Source organism: Paecilomyces variotii, assembly GCF_004022145.1.
Source record: "Paecilomyces variotii strain CBS 101075 chromosome Unknown C8Q69scaffold_2, whole genome shotgun sequence".
Taxonomy (NCBI): domain Eukaryota; kingdom Fungi; phylum Ascomycota; class Eurotiomycetes; order Eurotiales; family Thermoascaceae; genus Paecilomyces; species Paecilomyces variotii.
In genome coordinates, this window is record NW_021167141.1 from 492,639 (window position 1) to 519,399 (window position 26,761).

Genomic DNA, 26,761 nt, shown 5'->3' on the forward strand with positions numbered 1-26,761 from the left:
CAGTACCATAGTGTAGCTGTTTTTTGCTTAGCGCACTTGTCCAGAGTTCTTCTATTTCGGGATACAGGTCTGCTTGCTTGTGCGTCGAGTATATTATTATATCAAGACTGGCCAATATGCCAAACCAACAATAGTAGTCACCAACAAGAGTGGCAGTGCATGTCTAAATCTTCTTGTCGAGGGTCGACAACATTAGAAGAATAGTTCCGAAGTGAGCATTTGTTGGTTTGTCTTGCTTGTGGATGGGATGTGCAACAAAGGAGGATCAAAATCACGTGAATTTGTTGCCCTCAATCCACCCCGCTCATGATCCATGGCGCTGACGAGACGTTTTTTCTCCTGTGGCTTTCAGATGGGAGAATATTGCCCGTATGTGGAAGGTTTGGCGAAACGTCCTTGAAGACAACAATAATAACAATACTACTGACATCGAGAATATGTTATTATTTGGCGTTGTTTACTGAGTACGCTACACAAGCGAAAGCACCGGCCTTCGCCACCACCACCACCACCACCACCACCACTACGGACCAGGTTGTGGTGGCTTAAAGGTCCTATCTAAAATTTGGACACTGGCCAATCGAGTATATATGCCACGGGGGCTAGTAGTGTTTAGAGAATGGCCTTTGGTTCTAATGAAGGCGAAACGCCCTCATTTGGGATCGCTGTGCAGACAAATAATATAGTTATGTTGCCCTGGCGAAGTTACCAGAGTTTCAATAATAGACGGAGACGTCTAGTACTGTATATGCGAGATATCATCATTGTTAGGGCTTATTGGATACGAAAACATGACAAGTATGTCTCCAAACTTCCAGATTCGGCTGCTGTCTAGTTCCAAGCCGCCAGCAGACAGACGCATCTAGGCTTCCTGGAGGCGAAAATGCCTTGAGATGATCACAACCTTTTCAACATATCATTATTCCTTGGCGCGTATGTGTGCCTAGAGCTTTGTGCCAGGACCCGCTCCCTTTTGCTATTCCGTATGTCTGTTCCAGGCAGGTTCACATTTATGAGAATGTGCACACAGGGCATACCCAATGCTAGATTTTGTACTACATGGTGGTCAAGTACTCGAGTATTATTCGTCTATTCCATCTACTTTGTAGAATATGAAGACATCATCACGATATCAACAAATAAACCAAAGGATAGACGTAATAACTCCAGTGTCATATACACTTTCCTCGCGTTTTCCTCGGAGTTAGCCACTTCTACTAACCAGCCTATTAGATTCTAATCTGCATTTTTAAACCCCACGCAGATATTTTCTTCTGTTCTAGAACTCGCACTAGAATTACAGGAAAAAGGTACTTCGGAGAATAGCGTAGCTTTTTCAATTAAGCTAAAAGCAACTTAAACAACCTAACTGATTACCGAATGCGTCGAAAATTTCATCCAGGCGCGCGGCTAAGCAACACTTCCTTGTTATTTCCCTTCTTAACAAGGAATCCTGCAACCCTATCGAAGCGACAAAGAAGAAAAAACTTATCTGTATATGATTGGGTAGGGAGGACTATTGCCTTTCACTTCACGACCTGGACTCTATAATACGAGCAAATCCAGTCTAGATCCTTGTTTTAATGATTCGCAATTAAATTAAAGTTATATCGTCTATGCTAATTATCAGATTGCCAGACGCATGATATAACCCAAATATAGGATTCGTGGAATGAGATCTGTTTACTATATTATTCCCAAACTATATCTGCAAACGGATTAAGCATATTCTAAATCTATTAGTTTATGTTTCTCGTCTTTGACCTCAGCAGGCAAAAGGCCAAGTTTACGACAAATATAAAACTAGCTGGTTTTTTCTTTACTTAGAGGCAGTGTTGGGTGTTTAGAGTGGATAATGTCCTGCGTACCCTATGCTTCGCCCCCAACGTACTTTCTGAAAGAAAGGAAAGCGCACGACTACAGTATAAGATATACAAATCCGACACTTGATCTAATAAAGAAGAGAAACTATACAGTGATTTTTTAGCCCCAGGCTAACGAAGAAATGTGAGCGTACAAGTTTCTATTTGCATTTCCACTTTCCTTTCTTTGTTCTCTTCCTCCGTCACCCCTCCTTTTCTGACTTATACTCGTCGATGGTTTTAGGAGCCGAGTCAAGGGACGTTCGATAATGGAATGGCTTTTTAGTTCTAGGGCTATTTATATATGATATTCTATGTGTTGTTAGACAGTCATTACAGATTCCAGTAGCGGGAAATTAGCTCTGTATTAGTAAAATATCATATAGTAGATACTAGAAAGGTGATGAGCTACATAGGCTCCCTTAAATTATTACTGGAGATATGTAGTTATTTATAGATCCTCTGTCTTCTTTATTCGCAATAATGCAAAGGCAGACTGTGATCTTACTCGGGCGATATCGAATATTAATTGAAGTGTCCTTCGGATCTCACTCATCAAAGTCTTACCTCAGAAACCGATTTATCCCTTATGGTAAATGAGTATATTCCCAATTTGCTCAAGAACTGTACTACTAATATAGTAACTAAATATACTACTAGAATAATTCGAAATAACTTAACTACGGCCGTGGGCCTAAGTAGCTGCGAGATCGAATAATTGTTGTTTGGATTATTACCGGATTACATGGAGGTGAGCTCGATTCTTGAGCGCATGTCCGCAGTATAAACGAGAGAAATCACGATGCTTATCTACAGACGTTCTTGACTTTCCAAGTACGAAGAGTTTGCCATAAGTTTATAGCATCGACTTCGAATCGTCTAAATTCCTGACCTTCCTTAGATACCTTTTGAGCGTGTCTAGCCACTTAGCGCACTATTCGAATCAAGCACATGACCATCTAAAAAGCTCCAACATATAAACGATAGATCAACGAAACTATAAGAGACTTCAATGTAGTATTCCAGACAGATTATCATAGCACCATCTCACGCGAAAAGAAGCTTTCCGTAAGACCTGTCACTTGATATCTCCAAGTTACTACACTCTAGCTTACAAGTATGCATCACATAATATTGTGCAACGTCCGCATGGAAATGTCTCACGTAAGTCTTCAATTTATACGCATGATCGGTTAATGTAAGTAAATACCTAGGTACCCACTGAGAGCAATTGGTACTACATGCAACCTAGATACTACTTGCAGGGAAAGCCCAAAGTATAATATATATTGCCTTCCTTGGAAGCTTGTCGGATGACTTTATTCTCATGGTGAATATTCAGTTAGCTGTCTGGCCGGATGCGCCTGCAACATCAGTATCATTGTCAGCGAATGGCCGGGAAGGATACAGCGTTGCATTATGGGTAAAACGAACAATAGTATTGATCCTGCTGACCGGGAGAAGATTTCACAATTGTGTTTTCCGGACCAGTTGCTATAGGGTGATATCGCGTCAGCAGATCATCTGTCCCCGTCAGCTTATATCTCTGGAGTAGACTTCGCCGACGACCTATGTTATCTGAATATGATATCCTCATGCTAGGAATCCTCCAAGGCAATTATTGCAACGCTTGTCGAATTGGTATTCGGGAATATGAAATCAATATAGCTGTTACCTGGACGAATGAGGCACTTGCCACACGCTTGTACAGTACTTAGGGCTCATAACTCTTACTATGTGCGAACATAGTAAAGGCTTTAACCGCAGACTCTGTAGACGAAAAGATGAAACTGGAATACACTTGTGGAACCTAATAGATATTATAAGATAGCCCCCCTCAGTCTTCAGGGTTGCACAGGGGCTTGGTGCAACAAGCGAAATAGCACTCAGGAAACAAGACCGATCTGTACTCCACAATACTATACTATGTCATATATAGCTCCTTCACGTGGATATGAACTCAGTGTGATAAGGGTAGATTCGTAGCTAATTGTTTTTTCTATTGCTGGCCACACACATTGTGCCCCCGCTTTGGGAAGTAACGGCTGTAGCAACGATAGACCGCATCTAGATCTTGAGAATCTATTCTAGCAGGATCCCAGTTTACCATCATTGCCAACACGATCTCCTTCATCTGGACCCTGCCGTAGAGTGGTGTTCCTTGTGTTATACACACTGCTTCACACCTTGGTCTCCAGCCATTGGGTGCATTGGCTTGATGCCAATTTGTTGCCTCATCCTCATATTAGTACTAGCTTCACGTCTGGAAGTCTACTGACCACAGAAGACCCCACATGTTCTCAGAGAGAGATATTAGGTACTCGCCTCATCCTTAAGCATGAATATTCGCCTGTATGAAGGCGTAAGCGCTAATACTCTGGGCCATATTTTGGGAATAGGCTGATTGGCTGTACCTCAGTTGTTTCTCGGCCCTTCGATAAACACGGGTCTCCGAGAGGATGCATCACACAAGAAATTATTAGCCTGGGTGGTGTGGTTGTCTGTTCGTTAAAAGGAGGGTTACTTATTGAGAGGCCCGAGCCATCTGGACTACTGTTTGTCTATATTCCTTCTGGGTCTTTCATGACCCGGTTTTAAGGCCTTCGACTAGATCATCTCGCCATGCGCGAGATAGCTGATTGACAGGCCAGCAACCAGTCGTGATTGCTTCTTAGTCACTTACCTAAATTTACCATATACCCGGAAGAAGTTGTATAGAACCGAATCAGGCAACCCCGTCCGAGGTGTGATGATGCCACGGATATTGGATAGTGAGGCACAGCTGGCTTGCGCGAAAAGTGCTCTCGTTGTACAATATATATGTGAGTAAGATGTGTACCATGCTGAGATCCATTCTATTGAGTATTGTCCATTCTAATATGACTTAGCTCTCTTCCAGCTAAACGTAAACTGCCTGCCCAGCATGTTCAACTTACCGTCACTTATCGTTATACTTGCTACGCTGTCTTTGGCGTTAGCCACTCCAACTGACCGAAATGTTACTGATGGGTTACCTGATGGACTCGTTGCGGGGAATCTGGGTGCTATTGCTGGCCTCGTTGGTGTTGAGGAAACCTTCGATTATATCGTCATCGGTGGTGGGACCGGTGGAAACGCAATTGGCGTCCGTCTCGCAGAAGCTGGGCACAAAGTTGCAATTATTGAAGCGGGTGAATACTACGAGATTGGAGAGATCGTTCTTGCAAGTACCCCTGGGGGTGACATAGTCTTCGTTGGGGCCGATATTACAGATTCGGATCCTCTCGTCGACTGGGAATTTGTGACAGAACCGCAGGCAGGTGCTGACAACAGAGAAATTCATTATGCTCGTGGCAAATGTCTAGGTGGATCGTAAGAATTTCCTGGCCTTAGAATTACGAATATGGTCTCTAACAGTTATATAGATCCGCCCTTAATTTCATGGTCTATCACAGGTACGGTGACCCACATCGCAACACTCTTAGTATATATTAACAAATCTCCTATTAGGGGAACCAAAGGTAGCTTTGATAAATGGGCTGAGCTTGTCGGAGATGAGAGCTACACTTTCGAAAACGTGCTACCTTACTACAAGAAGAGTCCAGTATTCACACCCCCGAATGAAGAGAAGCGTGCCGCGAACGCTACTCCGAGATATAACCCAGACGCGTTCTCACCGTCAGGGGGGCCTCTGCAGGTTACATTTTCTAACTATGCCTCTCCGCTCTCTTCGTGGGTTAGCAAGGGACTACATGCAATTGGACTTCCTGATGCCTATGATTTCAACAGCGGCGTTCTGGATGGTTCCCAGTATGTCACTACGACAATACGGGCATCTGATCAGACACGCAGCAGTTCCCAGACTTCTTTTCTCAAGAGCGCAATGGACCAAAACCTTCAAACTTTGAAAGTCTATATTGGGACGCAAGCTGAAAAGATTCTCTTTGATGACAACAAGGTCGCCACTGGTGTTCAAGTCAACACCGCAGGTATCGGCTATACACTTCATGCCTCCAAGGAAGTCATCCTCTCTGCAGGTACATTTCAATCCCCGCAAGTTCTGTTGCTCTCGGGTATTGGAGCGAAGGAGACTCTCGAACAGTTTGATATCCCAGTCATCGCGGACTTGCCCGGCGTGGGACAAAACATGTGGGATCATATTCTCTTTGGTCCGACGTACCGTGTTGACGTTGATACTTACACCAAAGTGATTCGAGATCCCGCTTTTCTTGCAGAGGCGGTCGTCTCGTATATTGCCAACCAAACTGGTCCCTTGGCCGGCAACGTTGCTGATTACCTGGGATTCGAGAGACTCCCCAAGGCTTACCTGGACCAACTCAGCGAAAGCGCCAGAAACGATCTGGCCACTTTCCCTAGCGATTGGCCCCATATCGAGGTGAATGGTCATATAAGTCTATGTTGTCTAACTCCTAACTGACAAGGATTCTCCTGTTAGTATATCGTCGCTCCCGGATATGTAGGCAATTTCGGCAATCTCCCATTAAACCAGCCGTTCGACGGTTACGAGTATGGAACAATTCTCGCGGCGATCGTCGCTCCTCTCTCCCGTGGAAATGTCACCTTGAAGTCGGCATCGATCACAGATAAGCCGTTGATTAACCCTAACTGGCTCACCAGCGATACCGATGTACAAGTTGCTATCGCCGCTTTCAAGCGCGCACGCGAAGCTTTCGAAAGCAACGCAATGAAACCAATCCTAATCGGAGACGAATACTACCCCGGAAAGAACGTACAGACCGATGAAGAGATCCTCGATGTCATCAGGAAGAGCTTGATGACATTCTGGCACGCTTCCTGCACTAACAAGATGGGCAAGAGTGACGACCCGTTGGCTGTTGTGGATTCTCAAGCTCGTGTCTTTGGTGTCAAGGGCCTGCGTGTAGTCGATGGAAGTGCTTTGCCACTCCTACCACCGGGTCATCCACAGAGCACAATTTGTAAGTCGGCCTCGTTGCTAAGAGTGCTTACTGTTTTCATGAACATTTGTCTAATGAATCACACCACATTTACAGACATGCTTGCGGAGAAGATTGCAGATAATATCATTAAGGGATCCTCGTAGTGATCGATCCTTGAGTCTCCAAATATCATACACGAATAATTTGCCAAGTCCGTTCCAGCATCTTGTTGGAGTAGTTTCTCTCCTGCTGCTTTATCCATGATCTATACCAGAGCATGTCGTCTAATCCCCGAGTTGTTTTTTCCCTTCCTTTTTGTCTGTTCAAGCCTTGTCAGGTTCAAAGTGCAACTGCTATGAGTAATGAGCCGTGAAACTCTTGCGTTTCTATCTTACTGCAGATCTTGCAACGTCTTTCGTTATTGATGTCGTAGAGCTACGACAGAACCTTGGCGTGATGTCATATTGCTTCCGTTGTAATTAAGTTGTTTGTCCAAAAAGCAGGGTCCCTAGTATCTAAATACTGGGGTCCCCTTTGTTGTGGGTGCAGCGTAAAACATGCAGGGACTTGATCCAGCCAGGCGATCATTCTGGCCAAGCTTAGTTGAAGTAACAAGAAGGATAGCCTCAGATATAGAAATTTGTGTTCTGTTTCCATTGCATCGTTGCCTCAGAAGAGATGATGAAGGCTCTCTGAAGACATCATTCAAGAAAGTTGACTATCAAAATAATGACATGCATGAAAGGAAGCAGGCAGGAATAACATCCTAGTCCGTCCCATATAGTCGATATCCCCCGTCAGAAGGCACTTCAATACCCTAACACCGTCTACAACCACCGATCATGAGCCGGAGAGAACTGATGTCCACAATGTCCCTAACAGCAGCAGACTCGGTGGGCCCGAAAATAGAAAGAGCTAAACTTCAACCCGTGAAACATTGCACAGCCATTAAATCCGTATTCCTTGGAAGGATACCCGGGAGCCCAGATCTTAGGTCAACTTCTGCTTGATGAAGAAGGAGCGGAGGTGAGAAAGCTGCCAAGCGCAGGTCGCGGAGAGGACGGCGAGCTGGATCAGAGTCCATCGGACAACACGAGAGTTGGTAGCCTCGGACTGGTCACGGAATTCCGCTTCTCGTTCCTGTATATTCTGTTAGTCATGGTCTCTCTAAACGTAGCAATGCTCGCAAGTCGAGAGAAGACTGAACATACACGCTGGAACACCTGCTCCCTCCGGATATCCTGCAGCCGTCCATTGAGGTCCTTGACCTTCTGCACAATGTCCTGAATCTTTCCCTTATCCGCGCTCTCGATCTTGCTCGTCTCACCGATGGCAATGTCAAGAGTGAGTCGAACAGCGCCCTGCGAGTTGTACGACAACCAACCTCCGTTGGCGGCCACGTGGTCAGGCGTAAAGCAGATCTTGTGCTGTCCGCCATCAGCGGCCGAGAAGGTGAAACGGCCATCGGCATTGCCCCGCTGGGAGACGACTCGGTGGTCGTTGTCGAAGGTCTCGTCGACGGTGATGAGCACGTTTACGCCCGGGTCGGAGATGTAGCTGTGGGATGGTTGATTGTAGACCTCCGTCTTGTAGTGTCCTGTCGAAAGCCAATGGTTAGATAATGCACGGGAAGGGACTTCGGAGTGAAATACAGACCGACAACAAGAGTGTCCTTGGGCAGATCCTCGAAGAAACATTTCTGTTTATTCGGGTCCATATAGAAATACAGAGCGTGTGCGGGAATGGAGAATGAGAGGATGGTGAGGACGGCGAAGGCAGTGGTCAGCCACGACGATGGCTGAGACCTTGATAGAGCCATGGCTGCTGATGGATATGAGAGCAAGCTATGCTCTGCTGTCGAGGAGTAGACAGACGATGGTGACGCGGAGGATCATCAACTCGATCTCCAAGTAAACCAAGGGGGATTTCGGTCCAGCTGGCACCATCGCTGATTGGGGAAAGGCTTGGCGCGACTTCAATCCTGAGCCGCATCATTAACATTCGCCGCAACGAGCATCACCGCGTCTGCTTCTCATCATCGCGTTCATCGATTTCTGGCGTTCTTTACCTTCCAGAGGCGTCCTTTTTCAAGTCGACATCACTTGCGCACGCCCTTCTCGTCTCGTTATCCTGTCGACCGCAGTCACAGAGCCGCCAACATGGCCGCCGCAGATGTTCGCGACATGTTGGATTTGCCCGCGGACGGGCAGCATCCAAGACCCCACAAGAAGCAGAAGGTTGTCGAAAAGAGGCCAGGTGAGTATATACCGTCGTTCCAGATCTTGAAATATCGCTGACGCCATCCAGAGGGAATAACCCGCGAGCTTTTTGCTCTACTTGGAGAAAGGGCACCTCCGATCGCCATTAATGAAAACCGGTACAAGGGACGACCAAAATGGATGAGCAAGACCAAAGTGCGCCCATGGTACGTTTGATCTACAATTTCCAACTCACGAGTCATGTTTTCTAATGTGATTTTCAGGCGTATGACACCGTTCACGAATGCGGCTCGATCGGATGGCCTTGTTCTGCGACATTGGCAGAGAGAGACGGATATTCCGAAACAGGCACCTCCGCCAGAGGGAACCGAGATGGAAGTGGATGAGAAGAAGAAGGACGAGCCGTCTAGTGCCGTGGATGGTAGCATATATCCATTCGCGAAATACAACATCAAGGCACAGGTGCCGAAGAGATACACCGATGAGCAGTACAACAGATATTTGAAGAGCGATGACTGGACACGGGAAGAGACGGATTATCTTATGGATCTTGTGGAAGAATATGATCTACGATGGGTCGTGATCGCCGACCGCTACGATTACCAACCGCGAGGGACAGACGCTGGCGCAGAGGGAAACGCCACGGCCATGGTACCAGCACAGAGATACCGTACAATGGAACAGATGAAGGCGCGTTACTACACGGTTGCTGCCAACATGCTAGCACTCGAACATCCACCGTCTGAAATGTCGGAAGCAGAATTCGATCTCCATGAAAAGATGATGAAATTTGATCCGGAACGGGAGAGAGCGCGCAAGGAATTGGCTGGTCTGCAGCTGAATCGCTCGGCCGACGAAGTGCGCGAGGAGATGATCCTTCTGGAAGAGCTTAAGCGCATCACAGCCAACGAGCAGCAGTTCATCGCTGAACGCAGAGAACTGTACTCAAGGCTCGAAGTTCCCATCAGCGTCGGCAACACCACGATGTATCAGTCCAGCCAAGGCCTATCACAGCTGCTGCAGATGTTGCTGCAAGCTGACAAGAGCAAGAAGCGCCGTTCCATTCTCGGTCCCGAAGCTGCTGCAGCTAGCCCTGCCGCGCAGACTCCTGCTGGAAACGCTCCAAGCAGTGCCAGGGACAGCAGAGCAGACACCCCTACCGGTCCTACTGCTGCAACAAACAAGAAATCTGTCGCAGCAGCCGCAGCTGCTGCTAACAAGGAGGCTCAGCAGACTATCAAGACTCTCACACCGGCCGAAGAAGCCAAATACGGTGTACAGCACCACGACCGTCTCGCACCCGGTGTCCAATTCCGGAGCGACAGAGCTCAGAAGCTCACCCAAGCCAAATCGAACATCCAGACTCAGAAATTGGCCGCCGCTCTCAACGAGCTTGAAGTCCCTCTCCGCCTCGTCATGCCCACAGAGCGCGTATGCAAGGAATTCGAAAGACTTATCCACTCCGTCAATCTCCTCCTGGACGCCCGAAAGGTCTCCGAGAAAGTCGAGAGCGAAATCCGCATCATCGAAGCCGCCAAGGCCGAGAAGGAGCGCAAGGAACGTGAAGCAAGAGGCGAAACAGAAAAGGACCAGGAAAAGAAACCCCAAGTCAAAACTGAATCCGACGACCAACAACAACAACCTACTCCTACTACCACAGCTCCTATTCCCGAGGGAGGTGACGCCACTACTTCTACTGAAGGAACTTCTTCCAACCCTACTACTACCTCCGATGGACAAGACAAATCTTCTGCCGAAAGACCGAACGACGCCCCCGCTACAGGACCAGCTGACAACAACACTACAGCAACAGCAGATGGCGAAAATGCGAACGGAGACAACAAAGATAAAGATGACTCGGCCTCACATAAGCGTTCAGCAAGTGTTCTCAGCTCCGTAAGCGACAAGAGCGCGAAGAGGCAGAAGAAGTAGACTAGGGACAGACAATACGCTTTGTTTTGTCCCTTTTCTTGATGAGTTATCTGTTATATCCCATCTGGTGTGGCATGGCAGTTGGTATAATTGTATATTATGTCCTTATTCATGGGAGTTCTCTAATTGATCATGGGAGCGGGAACGGTTGGCGTTCCTTTCTTTTTTTTTTGCCGGTACAGCTTCTACAAGATTTCTTTCCTGTGTAGCTTTGGTCGTCAGCCTACTACGGTATGCAGTAACTCTTTCAAGTTCTATAATGGTTTTTTTTTAAAGAAAAAGTAGTGGTAGATATGTCCCACGAGTCGACAACAGTCATGGACATTACATAGACTATCAATGATTTGCGTATTGTATACAATCGATACGAAGAATCAATCTCACCTATCCTTCTGTCAACCAGGCCCTTTTCGTCAGCAGCGGCGCCGATACTAATTAGATACATACTCCTACGAGCCCGTCTAGGGAGTGGTTCTCTATATATCTCGAGGTCCTATCGCCCAGATTCTCTCCCTTCTCCGCCGGTTACAAGCCTAGAAGTCTTACCCAGCTCTACTCATCTTGCGAGTGGGCTTCTTCTACAACCTGCGTCCTTCGGATATCAGAGCCCGAATTGGATAAGTGCCCACGAGCAGATGTTGATCTCCTGGTTCCTTCGTCTCTGGCCGATATTGGTGGCTGCTGCTCCTGCTCGATCTCGTCGGCCGGGATGTTAACGCAGTCTTCATAGAGTCTCGACCACTCCTGTGCGGTCGACGGTGACTGCTGGTTGAGATTCTCTTTCCCCGTATTCCCGGGCTGTGGGGTACTATGCGTCTCTGTTAAGAAGCGCTCATTCTCCATCAATATCTGTTGCGGGCATGTCGAGAGCGTCTGCATTGGCGCAGAGTCGGACGATCCGGTCATGAGAATACGTTCGGTCTTCTGTTTCATCCACCATTCACATTGGCGGACTTCTTCTGTGTAATCCCCCAATTGCTCTTTGTATGGGACAACACTCGTACCACGAGGGATCTGAAGTTCGGGGAACTTTGGCTGTCGATATTTAGCTGCTTCTGTTGTAAAACCAGCGCGATACCGTCTAGCTTCAAAGCTCTTCGGGCGATATAATCTCGTCCATTTGCGAATGAACTTTCGACTCTTTCCAGCGCCAGCAGCTCGTTTCTCCATACCTAGCTCCTTGCGCATGACATAGTCTGGAGACGGCCGAGAGGAGAAGTCACGAACAATGACGCCGTCACTGTATGTTGCCGATCCACACCTTTCTGTTCTCGAGTGGCTTGGTAACTTCGCCCACAGATGCTCTGTTTTCGCCCGGAGACTGCTGTGTTGCCTGGACCTCCTGCCGCTTAACTCTCGGATTTCCCCAGATTCAGTACAATTGTCGTTGTAGGACGGTCTTCCTGCCATCCCAGCATCCGGAAGAGCCAAATTCGGTGTAAGAAAAGCCTTATCCGAGGACGCTCCTTTCGAATGATCGTGTATTCTACTTTCCAGGCGTAATTGGTCTGGCGGCAAAGCTGGACCATCGTCCACTGACGTATCTGATATCTGGGGTTTCGAACCCTCAGTCCCTTCACTAGGCACAAAAGCATATCCAAAACCAAGCCGCCTGCCTCCTGACATCCATCCCACACTGACACGGCGTGATACAGTTTCCTCCGTGCCTATTGCAGCACTGTTGGTATTCGGGGAGGCCGGCTCGAATTGTTCTTTGAATTTGCTTTGCGTACCAGTTGTCTGAGGGACCGTGTCATCGACCGCGGATAAGAGTCCATTTGAGGGCAATGTCCTGGAATCACCCTTCGGAGAGAATAGATCGGAAGGAAGTGCGGAATAGCGACTAGCTCCTCTGGCCCTACCATGTCTCTTTGACAAAACAATGACATCTTTGCTGTAACTTGGTGCTGGCACTTCCAGTCTCAGCTGATCAATCGAATTTCCGTAGTTGGAGGGAACGCTGCTGGTCTGGGACATGTAGAAAGACGACACGTTTCGTCCTCGTTGGTTGTTTGATGGACTGAGCCTGGGTGTTTCCGAAGTAGACGCATTCCCGGACAGTATGGTTTGTTGTCTCAAGGAATTATAGAATATGGAATGATCTGGAAATGGCAGTTGATCACCAGAGGAGGTCGGGTAGTCAGCAGATACTGATGCAAGTCTCTTTGATATGTTCATCTCATGGAGGCGGATGCAGTCTGGTTCGGATAGGGACCTCAGATGGGTTTGGGACCTGTAGAAATGAGACAATGGTGGCTTGTTACCATCGAACGATGACGGAGTATCAGTGCGAGATCTGGGATAGACAGGAGTTTCACTTATTTGGATCTTCATGATCTCCGCAGATAAGGCATCGTCTCCTGTGCAAGAAGAATCGTTGCTCTGGGCCCGATCATAGGGAGCTTTATTTGTAGATAAACCACGAGCCCTCATTAGTGACATGGAATCTTTATGTTGTATAACATGACAGTGATCTGATGAGGAAGAACTGCGCTGAACCAGTATGTCTTGCTCATGCGAGCTAGGCCCTGTATTGTCATGAGACAGGCTTCTCGATGGTTCAGACCGGGTCACCTCTGTCCTTTGTCGGCCATTGGCTTCATTTACAGATGAAGCGGTTGAAGGTTGCTTTGCAGAGGGATGTCCGTTACAGACCAAAGGCGAATGCCTAACGTGTTCAACTGATCCATTTCTACCTCCTATCTGTGGATCCCCGTTATCAGTCTGTGATATATCCCGCGGCTCCGCAGCTGACCCCGATTGTTCACTCTCCTCTCGTATGGTAAACTCGCGTTCATGATGCAGGCTTCCAGGCGACTTGCTGCTGGACTTGGTACTCGAAAGCTGCACCGCTTGAATGGATCCCTTAGGGGTTGATATGCACTGGGCATCACTATCATACTCATTCTCATTCACCAATCCACTTCCCAGCGCATGATCCAGGACAGAAGGATGTCTAGCAGTGCCTCCATTAGCTGAGAGGAGGCGCGAGCGATCTCTATGCTTGCGGATCTGAGGCGTGTTCGATGGCGAGCCTGGACATCGTGGCTCTCTTGACAGCCGTCTGCGCAGCCTTCCTGGAATATTCTCAAGATGCCGCCGTCTCTGCTCGAGTCTCTTTGCTTTCACCGAGGCCTTGGTTTTTTGGGTCGCTAATGAAGGCCCATGGAGAGGAGTTATGGAAGCGGTATCTCCGTCATCAGACGACAAGGCGGGTCTCAATACTCTCTGCAGTTGAAGACTCTCGCCTTCATCCTCTATCAGCAAGACTTCAGTTTCGTCATTCTGTTCTGCTGTCTGTCTGGCGGAATTCGAACCCTCCGGAGGTGGCTCTGAGTTGTCACTCTTCGTTCTCTTGGCTCGACGACATAAGAGGCCCATGTCGGGTTGCCGTGCAACTGTGAGGCCAGAATATGGTTAAAGCAAATGTACTGACAGTGATAAGTATTTTTTGACGTGAAAAGAACAAAGGATACTTGCTCGTGTCACATAGAAGATGAAATATACGCCTGGGTTCCTTCGAGGCACTCTCAGAGGGAGGGAGGACTACTCCATTCGGGGTTGTGTCTGCCAACGTCACAAAACGGGAAGGAGGCTCTGGCAGTTCCAGCCATTTCAACATCTACCAGATAGAACATATCCAAGGTAAACACAAACTGATATGTGGGTATCTCTTCATATTTGGACTCATAGACGAGTCAGCTAAACTATCAAATCCGAATTGAGCAAACAACAGAGTACAGCATCTCCCAGGAGAGACCACCAGGTTGCCATGGAAAGTAAAGTCAGAGAGGAGAAACAGGAACGCCTGTACAAATGCAAATCCGAACATGCAAGACAAAAGTTCCGCCCACGCTAGACGAGCCTTGGTCAAGAGGACTCTTTAGAAGTCGTAGCGTCCCGATGCAAGAAAAAAAAAATTTCCCATCCACATGCAGCGCCAAAACGTGGGAAAGAAAGCGGCAACCATGCTCTATATATGTTCAAGGACACAACGCAATAATCAGTACAAGAGAAATGTTGACAACACCCGCTTGCTTGTTGGAAACAGATCATGAGGCGACAAATGCATATCCGAATCGGTCATGGGGAAATTGCGCTAGCCAGTTGCTCATGCGCGAAACGCGACTGTCATACGACAAAGGCGAGAAACAAGGACAATAGACAGTTCACAGCAGATTGCAATCCAAAATCATATCGATAACATAAACCGTAATGAGACACTGGGCATTATGCATTATTCTCCTTCGACGGAGCAGTCGTAACCGGAACACTAGGCTTTTCATGGTCGCCTGTCGAACGTACAGGGAAAAGGAAAAAACGACGGTATCATTCGTATGTTCAATGAGTCGCATTTAGAGATTGGAGCAGCTGAATTCGTCAGACTGCCGACGGCGAGTCATTCATCTCCCGGCATTCGGTTTTCACGATGAGATGCACTGCCCCCGGACCGTTTCTTAAAGCCGAGTTTCAATCCCATCTTCTTCCACGGATTATCCGTCCTCTTGGGAGTGCCACCGGAGGACAGGTCGCTAGACGGTGGAGTCATCGGCGGTGTCATCGGTTCACCTGCCGTAGGACTGGACGTGTTGCTGCTACCCGAATCTTCGACAAGACTGGTTGACCCAGAATCACCACTAGAGGCAGAGTGGTGACCCGGCACGCGACTGCCCGTCTTCGACAGGGCCGCAACGACGTTCAGGCTTGGGCGACCATGGGGATGGCCACTGCCAGGAGAACGCGGGGACGCAGATTCCAACACGGACGGCCGCGGAGACCCTCGACGACCCTGGGTAGTTACCCGAGTAAGATCGTCCAGGCTAGGATTCGAGAACCGATAACATTCATTTGGATTCATGTAGGAGGGGCACGACTGACTCGCGATGTGAGCAGACGAAGAAGAGCTGTTCAGAAAAGGGATAAAGATGGACTCCTCCATGAGGTCGTGCATCCGTGTCACCGCAGAATCCAGCACCTCAGGGGGAGGTGGGGTGGTCGAGTCAGCGTACTCAAGTAGACCGTCACGGACTGAGCTCGAGAGATTGATTTCTCGTGGAGATCCCGGCAAGATATATGCGGATATCAATCGTTGCCACAGCATACACAGGTGCTCCGTCTGGGGACAGTCTGAGCAAATGGGAGATTCGCTCAGCTGGTGGGATACGGCTTGATACGTCTCCCCATATCTCTTGGCTTCCATCGTGAATTCCAACGTCTCGAGGCAGTGGTTCTGCGAGAGATAAGCCATGAAAGCGCTGAGCGTGTAAGGAGGAGGGGCGGTGTTAGCCAAAACGTCGTCCAAGGTTGGCCGGATTGGACAGAACGCTCCACTGGGGATGGCCATGCTCATGGGCCTGGTGCCCCGAGTGCTATCCGCATCCATGTCACTATCGTGGTCTGCCTCACCTTCCGAGGAAACGGGCGAGAGTTGCGGGCTTTGGTCAGGGGTCAAGTTCCAGGAAGATGGCGTCGGAATGGTCTTCTTTGCTAGCATGGCGTACAAGGAGCGCTTGGCTACGTTTGTGGTCCCCTTCTTCTTCGCCCGAGGTCCTCCTCTGCTACCTCTGAAGCCTCGACGCTTCACGCTTTCCCGCAGCAAACCCTCCAGTTTTCAATGGGACCGACCGCACCAGCGATGTCCCTACAGTTCCCCGTTGATCCCAAGTCTGTCTTCGTCGACCAGCGGGATCCAAGGCAACGCCACGGAGATGCCTCCTAGATTCAATCGGCGCAATCGCTATTGACCACCGGATGAAGGACGTGGGATACAGTTCTGAGTCGTAAATGCTGCTCTTATTTGACACCGCGAGGGCAATTGACTCCACTATGCTCATCCGGCCCGGCTGGTATTCTTTCCTTTGTATTTCTGTCCCTGGCCTGGTGATATAATGGGCCAAGACGTGAGATAACCGGGATGGAACCAATCCTAAGAACCGCCAATGTCTACCGGAGATGTGTTATGAGAGTAAGATGCGAGATATAAGGGGGGTGGGATTCGATGTCGGAATCGATCAATCGCTGATCGCCGAATGAGGAAAGGGAATGGAATGTTGCAGGTGAACAAAAGAAGACGCGGATTGTATCTGAAGACGGATTGTTTATGTGAGTTGACAGGACTCTTGAATATAATAATGTCCACCAGAGACTGATGGGCAGCAGTGCAGAGGGAGGGGGGATCTAACCAGGGAGGGAATCCCGTCAGAACAATCCAGGCAGCACGCGATACTTAAGACTCCGCAGCCGAGCCGCAGATCTCGTGTGAAAGAACGGGGTTCGTTGCTTCTGGAAGTTCCACTCGTGTTGAGCAGTCAAACGGAAGGGTTGAGAGAAGCCGGGACTTGATATGATATGGAGTCCAGGTCCAGCCAAAGGATGCAGGTGAGCACGTTGTCTCTGGGCTCCCTTCTTAGGGCCGAGGACAGTGCAGCAGAGCGAGTTCGAAAGCTGTACAGTCTGTAACCAAGTGGATACTTGGCAGCGAGGATTATCTGACGTTCCAAGCGGCTATTCTCGAAGAAAAACGACCGTTCGATGAGTTGGACGAGTGAGATTACCTGATTCCGCTTAGAGGAACGAGACGGTGGATCGGCAGCCGTGTTCACTGTCCAGCTTAACCAGGGTCCTCTGGTCACTCGTGCCTGTCGGAAGGCTCGAGACGACAAGAATGTGGGAGGGGGTTTAACCGGTCGATGCGATTTGGAATCCCGTCCGTTCATGGGCGAACAACTGAGTATCCGGGCGGATCCAGGTGGAGAGGATGAGTAGTAGTTATAGTTAGTCTATATCCACTTCCGATGCGAGGGCGCGATGATACGACGTATGGTAAATGCGATCACGCAGCCAGTAGAGTGTCTCTCTCTCGCCTCTCGTTGAGGATCAGAATCGATCCTCTTTGTAGAATAATAGATAACTATAGTAATTGATACAGAACAGGCGCACCGGGTGGCGGTGGTCTCGTCTCGTTGTCCAGGCTGCGTCTTTGAGAGGGATGGATAGCGCCGTGCGGTCGATCCTCAAGGAGCGGGCTGGCCAGGTCAGAGATACGATAGGGAAGAAAGACGGCGGATGGGTATGAGAGCCAGACTAGACTGCATCCTTCATAGCAAGTCCAGTGTCATTGGGGAGACTGTCCGTCGCGCAGCACTAGCAATTTCAGATCGGACCAGGATCGAGCTTCTTCTGGGGCCGTTCTGGCATGGACTTTTGGGCAACCGAACAACGTGCTGTTCTCGTGCAGGATGGCAATTATGATTATAATTGGGCTGTTATCGGCCAGGATCTGCGACGGTTCCAGTGCAGAAAAAAAGGTCAACCCGTTCCAGCCAGCAGTTCTGACAGGTCAAACTCAACTAACTCTCTCGTACTTACAGCTTCTTCCATCCCGCCCCCAGCAGAGAGAATAATCCCTGCCTGGTCTGACTATTAATTGACTTGTCCGTACCATAATCAATTAATAATGATTAATTCCAGTTGAAAACGTAGTAAAAGATGCTGCCGGTAGCCGATGGTTCCTTGGAGATGATTGATGAATTAAGTTGTCACTAAAGAGAGAGAGTTACGCAGGTGGCTGTTTGGCCTTCCAGAAAGCGACAAGAAGCTCGCGCGACAAAAACTGCGAAGGCCGTGGAAGCAACCACGCTGCCCATGTGCCTACACCGGCATCTCCCGTTGGCCGTGGCGTTAATATCCACTCGAGGGTTTCATGGTTTTATCCACACGGCCAGGAATTATTATTGATTATTATTATGGTAATCGTCAAGAGAGTCCTCTAGTTGGCGACTGTCCAACTTTCCAAGGGGAACACTCCACTAAAAGGGCGAGAAAAAAAAAAGAAAAAGAAAAAAGAGAAAAAAAAAAAAGTACGGGCTGCAGGATTTATCGCCACCTCTAAGGCTTCTAGAACTTCTCCAAGGCGGATCCTGACCCGGAAGTCTGCAAGGCACAGCGGATCAGTCGTTACTCAAGTAACTAGACAGCCATTGCGTGCTCAGAATCTCGTGTTCTTCCCGTAAGGTACTACTACTACTACTAAGTACTCTACCATAGAATAGTATTTGGAATGCAGACCCTTTTCGTAACTAGATGATGGATCCGTATAACTAACTACCAACGCTAGTCCGATCTTCTTCTGGGGAAGCCGGTCACAGACGTCATGCCGACTAGTATTATATTATTTTCTTGTTATTATTATTATTATTATTATTATTATTGGCACCTTGGTCATGATCTCTTTGGTTGCAGGCAGTGTAATAATCAACTAATAATCCTCAAAGATACGTGTGTGACTCCGGATGCCAGCATTGGTCGGACCCGAAAGCCAAGATGGCAGCCAACACCATCGGTTCAGCCCTAACAGCCACCGCGATCCTTCAACATCCTTCTAGAACATCGGGTAAGAATCAACTAGTGAGCATAATCAATCAGCTCAGATTTCAGATCCAACAGCAGCGTCAGTCCGCCTCTCCGTCGGAACAAAACCCAGTACTACTGTATTACCTGTTCGTCGTTTCGTACTCAACGCTAATCAACTAATTCCATACTGCTGGCGAATATTCGGCTGCATTTTCCGCAGGCGTAAAATGGATCCATGAATTACCATAGTTGGTTACTACTGCATGCCAGTGTTACTCAAAGCTACTTTACTCTACAGAGCTTTTCACCTGCCTACCTTACTACTACTGGCCAACCAGCTGGCATAACTATACCAGGCGCTAGAGTATATCCGCAAACAGTTCAGGGCTTTCCAGGACTTTGTATGCTATTCTTGTCCATCAGTGGACCTTGATTGCGCTGCGGATAAACATTTTCTTTTGCTTTGGTCGCCTATTCTCCGACTTCTGCAGAATACTCTACCATAGTAGCGGACTGCAGCCTGATCATAACTAGTTGATTTGTGTAGCCCATGTCTGTGTCTCCGGGGGGCGCCGAGGTGACAGCCCTATGGTAAAAGCTTACTCACCGTCGACGATCGAGATGGCAGTCATATCACCATGCTCTTAGAGACTCTGAACCGAGCAAGACAGCTCGAGTTCATTAACTACCAGCAACAAGTGATGGCAGTCAGTCTAGTTCATTCACACCCTCTCCTTCCATCACAGCAATTGATGGCAGCCTAAATCTTTCCCCCCACCCCTTCTCATTTCTTTTCCTCATCTCATCATCGTCTTTACCTTTCGTTTTGCAACGAGCTTACTCCTGTGTCTCCATCTCCTTTATGTATATCACGACTATTAAACTTATACCTGTGACCCGGTCTCTTCATTATGATTATTAAGCTTACTTCTATATTGTCACGACGCTGAACGAAGCGGGAGAACTAGAGGGAATCACACAGATAAAACACCACGAATCCTGCCCAGAATCCTTCCTTCTTCTCCTCTCCAGCTTGAAGTTCTTAGTTATGCTGCCCTACTAGGTTAGGATTTAGTAATGAATCTGATTTAGTTCGTTTGAGCCTGACATATATAACTATCTATCTCTTCTATTATAATAATAATCAAACATGCTATTATATCTCTATCTCCTTCATCACAATTGTCTTCTTCTTTCACTCTACTCGCCAATAATACATAAGATGTCGAACCACGAAAAGTACGCATCGCTTTATGCCTGAACTATATATATATAATAAAGCCTGCCTTCGTGACCAGCAGAAGAAGCCGCACTGCGAATTCAAATTATCCCAACTTTCCCAATTCTCCACTGCCTCCTCTTCTATTTCTGAATTTTCTTGAAGAGAAAAAAAGTCAAAGCTCCCACCTCTCAGAGAGAGGTTTTTTTCTTTTTGGCCTCCTAACTACAGAGATGGTCTCCTATATAAGCCAGAGCTCAGAATACCATCATGGAAAGAAGAATTTTCAGGAGGAACTCGCTGAAACTGTTGTTACGATTGCCCCCCTGTCAAAGAGCCTTGCGGTCCTTGATAGACAAAAAAGAGCTATCGAGCAGGACCTCGAAGAAGTTGCGGAGGTTCAAATAGATTTTTTGATCTTCTTGTTAATGTTAATTCCCTTCAGTCGCGATCAAAAATGAAGCTAGCTTCTCGCGAGAAAAAAAAAATCCAAGAAGAGGAGAGGAAATCAGGTGAATTACGGACAGACACTGAACTGATTCGATGAATCAACTCTTTGAGATAAACAGATGGCAAGTTGAACGTTGAAAGCGAGAGAATTTATATATTTTCAGATCCCACGAATACAGTTCCAAACCAAACTGTAACTAATCTAAAGCGATACGCAGTTCGTGCTCTGAAATAGAAAGTTCGTGCACCCCTCCCTCCCCCCTATCAAATCGCTTCACAGCATTTCTCTAACCCTTTCTCTGCAGGATTTCGACAAGAAGGAGCTAGTATTTCTCACAGAGAACAGACCAGCTCGCCGGTTCCTCTACTTCAGATTTCTGATCACGTATCTCAATGCGAAGAAGTCCGAAAACACGGCGTTTACGTCTACTGTCGAAGGGAGAGACCAGTTCTGGGCGTCCCCTGGGGAGTACTTGGAGAAGTCGACCCTCAAAGCTCTCGCCAGAAACATCTCTGGTCTCGAACTACCTCCCACTCTCCTGCAGCACACATTCGAACATGCGCCGAAGGATGAGCTGGCGGCCGACTACGTCGGCATCAGCCTTTCCTCGCTGCTCAGGGATGCGACCGTGGAGAGCACAAAGGAGTTGGAGGCCGAAGATCCTTTTGATGAAGACGAGGAAGAGAATGATGATTGAAATGGGCACACTGCTGAGCTGGTCGGTTTTAAGAAAGTGCACATACCAAAGGCCCTGGGAAAGGAAACAGGCTGAAGTACTTCTAGATAGCTACTTGACAGTGGACCGAGGCGGCTGTCTTCCAATGATACAGATATCTTTATAATTAAAAAAAAACTTAGCTAGTATCAATTACCGTATTTGCACTACAAACACACCCATGTACCTATCTTATCTGCAACTGTAAACATCACGCTATGCAACGCCGGCTAGGCTTTACAAACAAGTAGCGTTCGGTAAAGTCAGCACAACATACCTCGAGAAACATTAACAGGTGAGAAAAGAGGTAGCCCAAACGGAAAGAGAGGAAACGGAAACGGAAATTGAAATGGAATATAAAGTGGTGCCACTTCGGCCTACACGTCTCTTCTAACAGCCCACACTGTGGTCTAGGAAGACGATTGGCTTCGGCACGATGAGCATCACCGCAAACCCTATGACCCGGACTGACAGACCACCCAACTAACAACAGGAGAATGATATTATTAAGACAAATAGAAGAAGCACACACAAGGTTGGTTCCGTAACCGAAACAAGGCTGGTCTCAAAGGGGCAGTTCAACTTTCTAAGCAGAGCCACAGGCTGCTACTCGTACAAGTCTCACTGCCATGAATACTGTTCACGCCAGCAATCTTGTGCCCCAGCGTACTCAGAAACCGTGTGCCCAGTTATCCCTTGCAATTGCTTCTGTCACAGGTCCCCGTTCAAATTCACCCGTCAGTCCAGATTCTCCCTCACCGTCCTTTCCCGCCAGTGGAAAATAACAACGGCAAGAAAGACACAGTTAATCGACGGCATGGCACAGGAGACTTGGGCTCCCAGAGTCGAGCCCCGACAGAGCGGTGAAAACGGTCGAGAAAGATGTAAAGTCTATTATTATATCGTTCGGGAAACGAGATCGGACGGGCACGTAGATAACCCCAATTTTCGCCTGGCCGGAATATAGCGCCTTAAAAGAGAGTGATGAGACGAAGAAATATATCGCTCCACCGGTCAATCGGCAACCCGGATGCAGTCCAGCGGAAGGCGGGCATGACTCGCAAGGAGGAAATGATGAAAAAAAGGCTCTTTGGCCGTGACTGACTCCGATATCCACCCAATGGAGAAACAAAAAGGTAAGAACATTCCGTAATGGCCGTACGGTCGTTAACGAGCGTCGCTATGAACAATTCAACTGAAAGGGAAAATGGACGACCGAAAGGCGATTACAGACGCAGGCCGTCGTCCACTCTTCACGGAGTCCCAGGTTGATGAGAGACTTCAAGGGACCTGCGCTGGCGTAGGCAGAATGACAAGCGACTGTAGCCATCACTCATCCTTGAATTGGATTAGCAATTATGGCTTTCTCGATCGAGCGCTGTCACCTACCACAGCAGAGCGCCTTCATGATCTTCTGGACAAAAGTGGGCTGGGGCTCATTGTTCCCCTGCGTGCCCTGAGCCTGCTGATTGTTCAGCGCTCCATTCCCGGGGCTCGATAGGCGAGGAATGTTCCCGTTGGAGTTCTGAAACTGAGCCTGGGTCGAGGCTGCTGGTGTGTTTGCGTCGATAACCCCCGCCTGTCCGCTCTGACGTTTGGCTTGCGGCCCGCCTGGGGCGCTTGGCCGCTCTCGCGTCTTCCCGGCTCCGGGTTTTGCTGGAGACGGGGGCGGGGGCTGCGCGGCGTTTAAACGGTCGGCAGTAACTGCTTGTCTCTGGTTTCGGCTTCCGTGCAGCTCTCGAGCAGACGAGTTCTGAGCATGGGTGCCATGAAGATGGTGCTGAGAGGAGTAGGACTTGTATTCCCATCCTCGTCCGTTGTTCAGCTTCATCCAGTCGTACTCTCCGTCTTCGACTTCCCCAGTGTTCTTCAGAGCTTGAGTGAACAAGTCGCGCAGGTAGTCGTAGTCGGGAGTGTCCTCGAAGCCGAGGTTCCGGACGTAGCTCAGGTACTTGCTGAACTCTTCTGCAGAGGGAATCAGTATGATCGCAACATATAGAACCGGTTACGGGTCATGTACCTGGAAATCCATCGCATAGATCTTTGATGGCAGTCGTCTGTTTCTTCTCACCGATCTTCTCGTACTTCTGCTTGTTCGTAGCCGCCTTCAGTCCCTGCCAAGGCAGACCACCTCTGAGGAAATACATGAAAACGTGTCCCAAGGCCTCCAGGTCATCACGTCGTGACTGTTCTCGTCCCAAGTGGGTATTGATACTCATGTAACGCGCCGTACCCGACAGCGACTTTCGTTCCCGATAGGGAATGTGCTGCTTTGTCTTCGGGTCTCTGTATTGCTTGGCCATACCAAAGTCAACGACATGGATGACGTTTGCAGCTTTCGTGCCGGGACGACCAATGAGGAAGTTGTCGGGTTTGATATCTCTGTAGATGAGATTCTTCTCGTGGATGGTCTGGACGCGCGACAGCTACAGGGGGGTGTCAGTACTGTTTAATAACATAGGTTCCAGGGTGCCAATGGACGAACCATCTGCTTGGCGACCATCACCACGGTCTTGATCGAGAACCGACGGTTGCAGTGGTCAAAAAGATCCTCCAGACTGGGACCGAGCAAGTCGATGACCAGGATGTTGTGCAGACCTTCCTGTCCGAAGTAGTAAACATTGGGAATACCGGCTAGAAAACTGTCAGCATGGACCCTTCCGAGGAAAAGAGTTCGCGAGACTTACGACATCCGACAAGGATCTTGTACGTGCGGTACTCATCGCGAAGCTGCGGTGCATCACTTTTCCGCGGCTCCTGCCCTGGTGGTTAGATCGTATGGAACTCAATCTCGGCAGCACCAGCACGTACAAACTTGATAGCAACCTGCTGGTTATTCAATAGATTCGTGCCCTCAAAGATCACACCAAAGGAACCTTCACCAATCTTCTTTCCCACTCGGTAGTGGACGCCCACTACGTTCGACGAGGATGATGCCATGACGAAAGATGTCGACGATTACTGCGGACAACAGAAAGGGGGACAGGATCGACGTAGCGGACGTTGACGTCGGGGGAAAGCAACTGTCGATGACACCAACGTCAGTTCCGATGCAGAATGACCACGGAGACTCCAGCTAGGACTGTATATCTAGATGTCACGCCGGAGAGCGATGAGGAAGGTCGGGGAAACGGACAATGAGGCCTGTTTCACCGGACGTCTTTCATCGACGAGAATCGGAAACGGCTGGCCAACCAGATGACAACCACAAAACACCCGAACGGAGCGAGTCAACGACTGCTATTATTTGATTGAACCGTCGAATTTTCTTCAGGAGGTACGGAACGCAGGATGGATAGCTTTCCTGAAGACAGGCGAACAAGATCCCCCGGGAGACGGATGACCGTGTGGACTCGACTAGGCACGGCGTACGGCTGAGGAGACGAGAAAGGGGCGAGGACCAGTCGATCCGGAGTTGGACCAGCTGCCACGCAGTACGGAATCCGCACTGGAACGACGTGGAGGGATGGAGGGAGGGAGAGAGAGAGAGAGAGATAGAGAGAGAGGGAGTTGGACGTCGAAGGGGGAGAAGGGAAGGCGGAGGGATAAGACGAGGCGAGAGGGAAGGGAGAGGTCGGGTTGACAAGGGAGAGCGGTTTGGTTCGCTGGGGGTTGTTTTTGGCGTGGGCGCTGAGCCGCGGGAAGCCCGAGAGAGCCAGAAGAAGAAGAATAATAATAATAATGGCCTGCAAAACTGCAAAGCCTCGACGTCCGAGCTTAACTTAGCGGACGACTTCTTGGCTGTGGAATGCGCCCAAATTCGCCAGCGATCATCCTGCCTGGACGCTCCCCGACCGCTAAAAAGGAACCTAACCCGGTCGGATTGAAGCGCTGCTGACGGTCGCGAGCCGGCAGCTGAACTGAAGAGGGCGCAGAGACACAGAGACAGAAGCTGGAAGAATCCGTGGTGGAAATTCGTGTCTACAGAGCATCCCTCATTCCTCATGATGAGGACGCTACGCAACCGGTACTCTTTCCCATTGAGGCAGTGCTGACTCTCCTACAGCTCTACAGCTCTATGGTACAGATCTCTCTAGCTCTCCAGGTCTCTCTCTGTCTGTCTCTCTCTCTCTCTCTCTCGATTTAGGTACGGGATGATAAGTACTGGTACTGGTACTGGTACTCGTTACCGTTACCGTTGCCGTACCATAATTACCGCGGGAAACACTCAAAACCGGTCGATAAGCCGTGCAAAACGCGTAACAAAATGGTCACGCCCTCCGCAGCCGGCTGGCCGGGGGAGAAAGAAAAACCAGGTCGATCTGGCGATGCTAAACCAGTTTCCGCCTGAGAGACAGACACCGTCGTCGCTGGTCTCTCTCTCGTCCCACGGATCTCCAAATTGGGTTCTGACGTGGTAAACCGGCCGCTTCCCGGATGAACCTGTTGTTGTTTCTTGTTGGCTCTTACCCCTGGCCCGATGGAGACCGTCCCGAGAAAATCACAACAGGCGTGTCCTTTACTTAGATATCCGGCTGGTGCAAAAAAAAAGACAAGTCCTGGGCCGCCCCATCATTGGAAGGGAGATAATTACAGTATACGCCTTAGAGTAGACCAGCACGAAAACAGCGATCGACCACTACTCCAGAGTCCAGCTTCCATCGGGAACGATCGTGACCATCGGGAAACCATGTCTAGAGCTTATATGAGCCTTGCTATCATATCTAGATTCCAGGGTAATATATGGCAATATGCACGCGGCATGAAGCTCGAGCTTTCCCTTGAACCCTTACTAGCTCACAGCATCGGTCGACTGATCCGTCATGATCTGCCAGGGCGAGACGTAAACAGGGTACATGAATGCCCTTCCTGATGCATCCCAGCGCTGCAGACTTCGCATCGAATATACGGAGTACGTTATGCTGAGACGCTGACAACCTCGTTTAGGGGAGTCGGAAGTCGTGTGCCAGCCCAATTGGTCTGTGAGGCTGTTTTCCCCCTCAGACTGGCATCTGCGTATCAACAAAGACAGCATAGGACATCTGACGGCACGATGTCATTGAAACACGTGTTACCACAGCACGGCTACTGTTGCCTCTATCCTAGACACGTCCAATCCAGTGTAATTCCCAGAGAACGAGGGAATTGGCCTTGGGACGTTCTATCGGATCCT

The 26,761-nt window shown here is 48.9% G+C and overlaps 8 protein-coding genes across 8 annotated transcripts; 3 read left to right on the forward strand and 5 right to left on the reverse strand.

Annotated features, from left to right (window-relative positions):
• Positions 1–4,614: 4,614 nt before the first annotated feature.
• C8Q69DRAFT_484997 (choline dehydrogenase) lies at positions 4,615–6,924 on the forward strand (the record flags this gene model as incomplete). The annotated part of the gene is made up of 6 exons (XM_028631799.1): positions 4,615–4,684; positions 4,841–5,213; positions 5,267–5,296; positions 5,352–6,237; positions 6,298–6,799; positions 6,875–6,924. The coding sequence occupies 6 exons, from the start codon at positions 4,615–4,617 to the stop codon at positions 6,922–6,924; spliced, it is 1,911 nt and encodes a 636-aa protein (XP_028487068.1).
• Positions 6,925–7,640: 716 nt separating this feature from the next.
• On the reverse strand, positions 7,641–8,709 carry C8Q69DRAFT_135849 (putative endosomal cargo receptor). Its single transcript, XM_028625360.1, has 3 exons — positions 8,417–8,709; positions 7,972–8,357; positions 7,641–7,900 (listed from the first exon to the last, which is right to left on the reverse strand). Exons 1-3 carry the CDS (start codon positions 8,577–8,579, stop codon positions 7,751–7,753), a joined length of 699 nt encoding a protein of 232 aa, XP_028487069.1. The 5' UTR covers positions 8,580–8,709; the 3' UTR covers positions 7,641–7,750.
• C8Q69DRAFT_455411 (DNA methyltransferase 1-associated protein DMAP1) lies at positions 8,686–11,198 on the forward strand. The gene is made up of 3 exons (XM_028629773.1): positions 8,686–9,016; positions 9,068–9,185; positions 9,243–11,198. Exons 1-3 carry the CDS (start codon positions 8,920–8,922, stop codon positions 10,909–10,911), a joined length of 1,884 nt encoding a protein of 627 aa, XP_028487070.1. The 5' UTR covers positions 8,686–8,919; the 3' UTR covers positions 10,912–11,198.
• Positions 11,199–11,290: 92 nt separating this feature from the next.
• Positions 11,291–14,292, reverse strand: C8Q69DRAFT_516298 (hypothetical protein; the record flags this gene model as incomplete). Its single annotated transcript, XM_028633383.1, has 1 exon — positions 11,291–14,292. The coding sequence occupies one exon, from the start codon at positions 14,290–14,292 to the stop codon at positions 11,464–11,466; it is 2,829 nt and encodes a 942-aa protein (XP_028487071.1). The 3' UTR covers positions 11,291–11,463.
• Positions 14,293–15,310: 1,018 nt separating this feature from the next.
• Positions 15,311–16,405, reverse strand: C8Q69DRAFT_504093 (regulator of G protein signaling domain protein; the record flags this gene model as incomplete). The annotated part of the gene is made up of 1 exon (XM_028632563.1): positions 15,311–16,405. One exon carries the CDS (start codon positions 16,403–16,405, stop codon positions 15,311–15,313), a length of 1,095 nt encoding a protein of 364 aa, XP_028487072.1.
• A 2,583-nt stretch (positions 16,406–18,988) lies between these two features.
• C8Q69DRAFT_525126 (hypothetical protein) lies at positions 18,989–21,630 on the forward strand (the record flags this gene model as incomplete). Its single annotated transcript, XM_028633598.1, has 2 exons — positions 18,989–19,317; positions 21,238–21,630. The coding sequence occupies exons 1-2, from the start codon at positions 19,234–19,236 to the stop codon at positions 21,628–21,630; spliced, it is 477 nt and encodes a 158-aa protein (XP_028487073.1). The 5' UTR covers positions 18,989–19,233.
• Positions 21,631–23,029: 1,399 nt separating this feature from the next.
• C8Q69DRAFT_397934 (kinase-like domain-containing protein) lies at positions 23,030–24,588 on the reverse strand (the record flags this gene model as incomplete). The annotated part of the gene is made up of 5 exons (XM_028627795.1): positions 23,030–23,613; positions 23,669–24,074; positions 24,134–24,282; positions 24,336–24,405; positions 24,460–24,588. The coding sequence occupies 5 exons, from the start codon at positions 24,586–24,588 to the stop codon at positions 23,030–23,032; spliced, it is 1,338 nt and encodes a 445-aa protein (XP_028487074.1).
• Positions 24,525–25,831, reverse strand: C8Q69DRAFT_135979 (hypothetical protein). The gene is made up of 2 exons (XM_028625361.1): positions 24,844–25,831; positions 24,525–24,671 (listed from the first exon to the last, which is right to left on the reverse strand). The coding sequence occupies exons 1-2, from the start codon at positions 25,592–25,594 to the stop codon at positions 24,607–24,609; spliced, it is 816 nt and encodes a 271-aa protein (XP_028487075.1). The 5' UTR covers positions 25,595–25,831; the 3' UTR covers positions 24,525–24,606.
• Between the last annotated feature and the right edge of the window lie 930 nt (positions 25,832–26,761).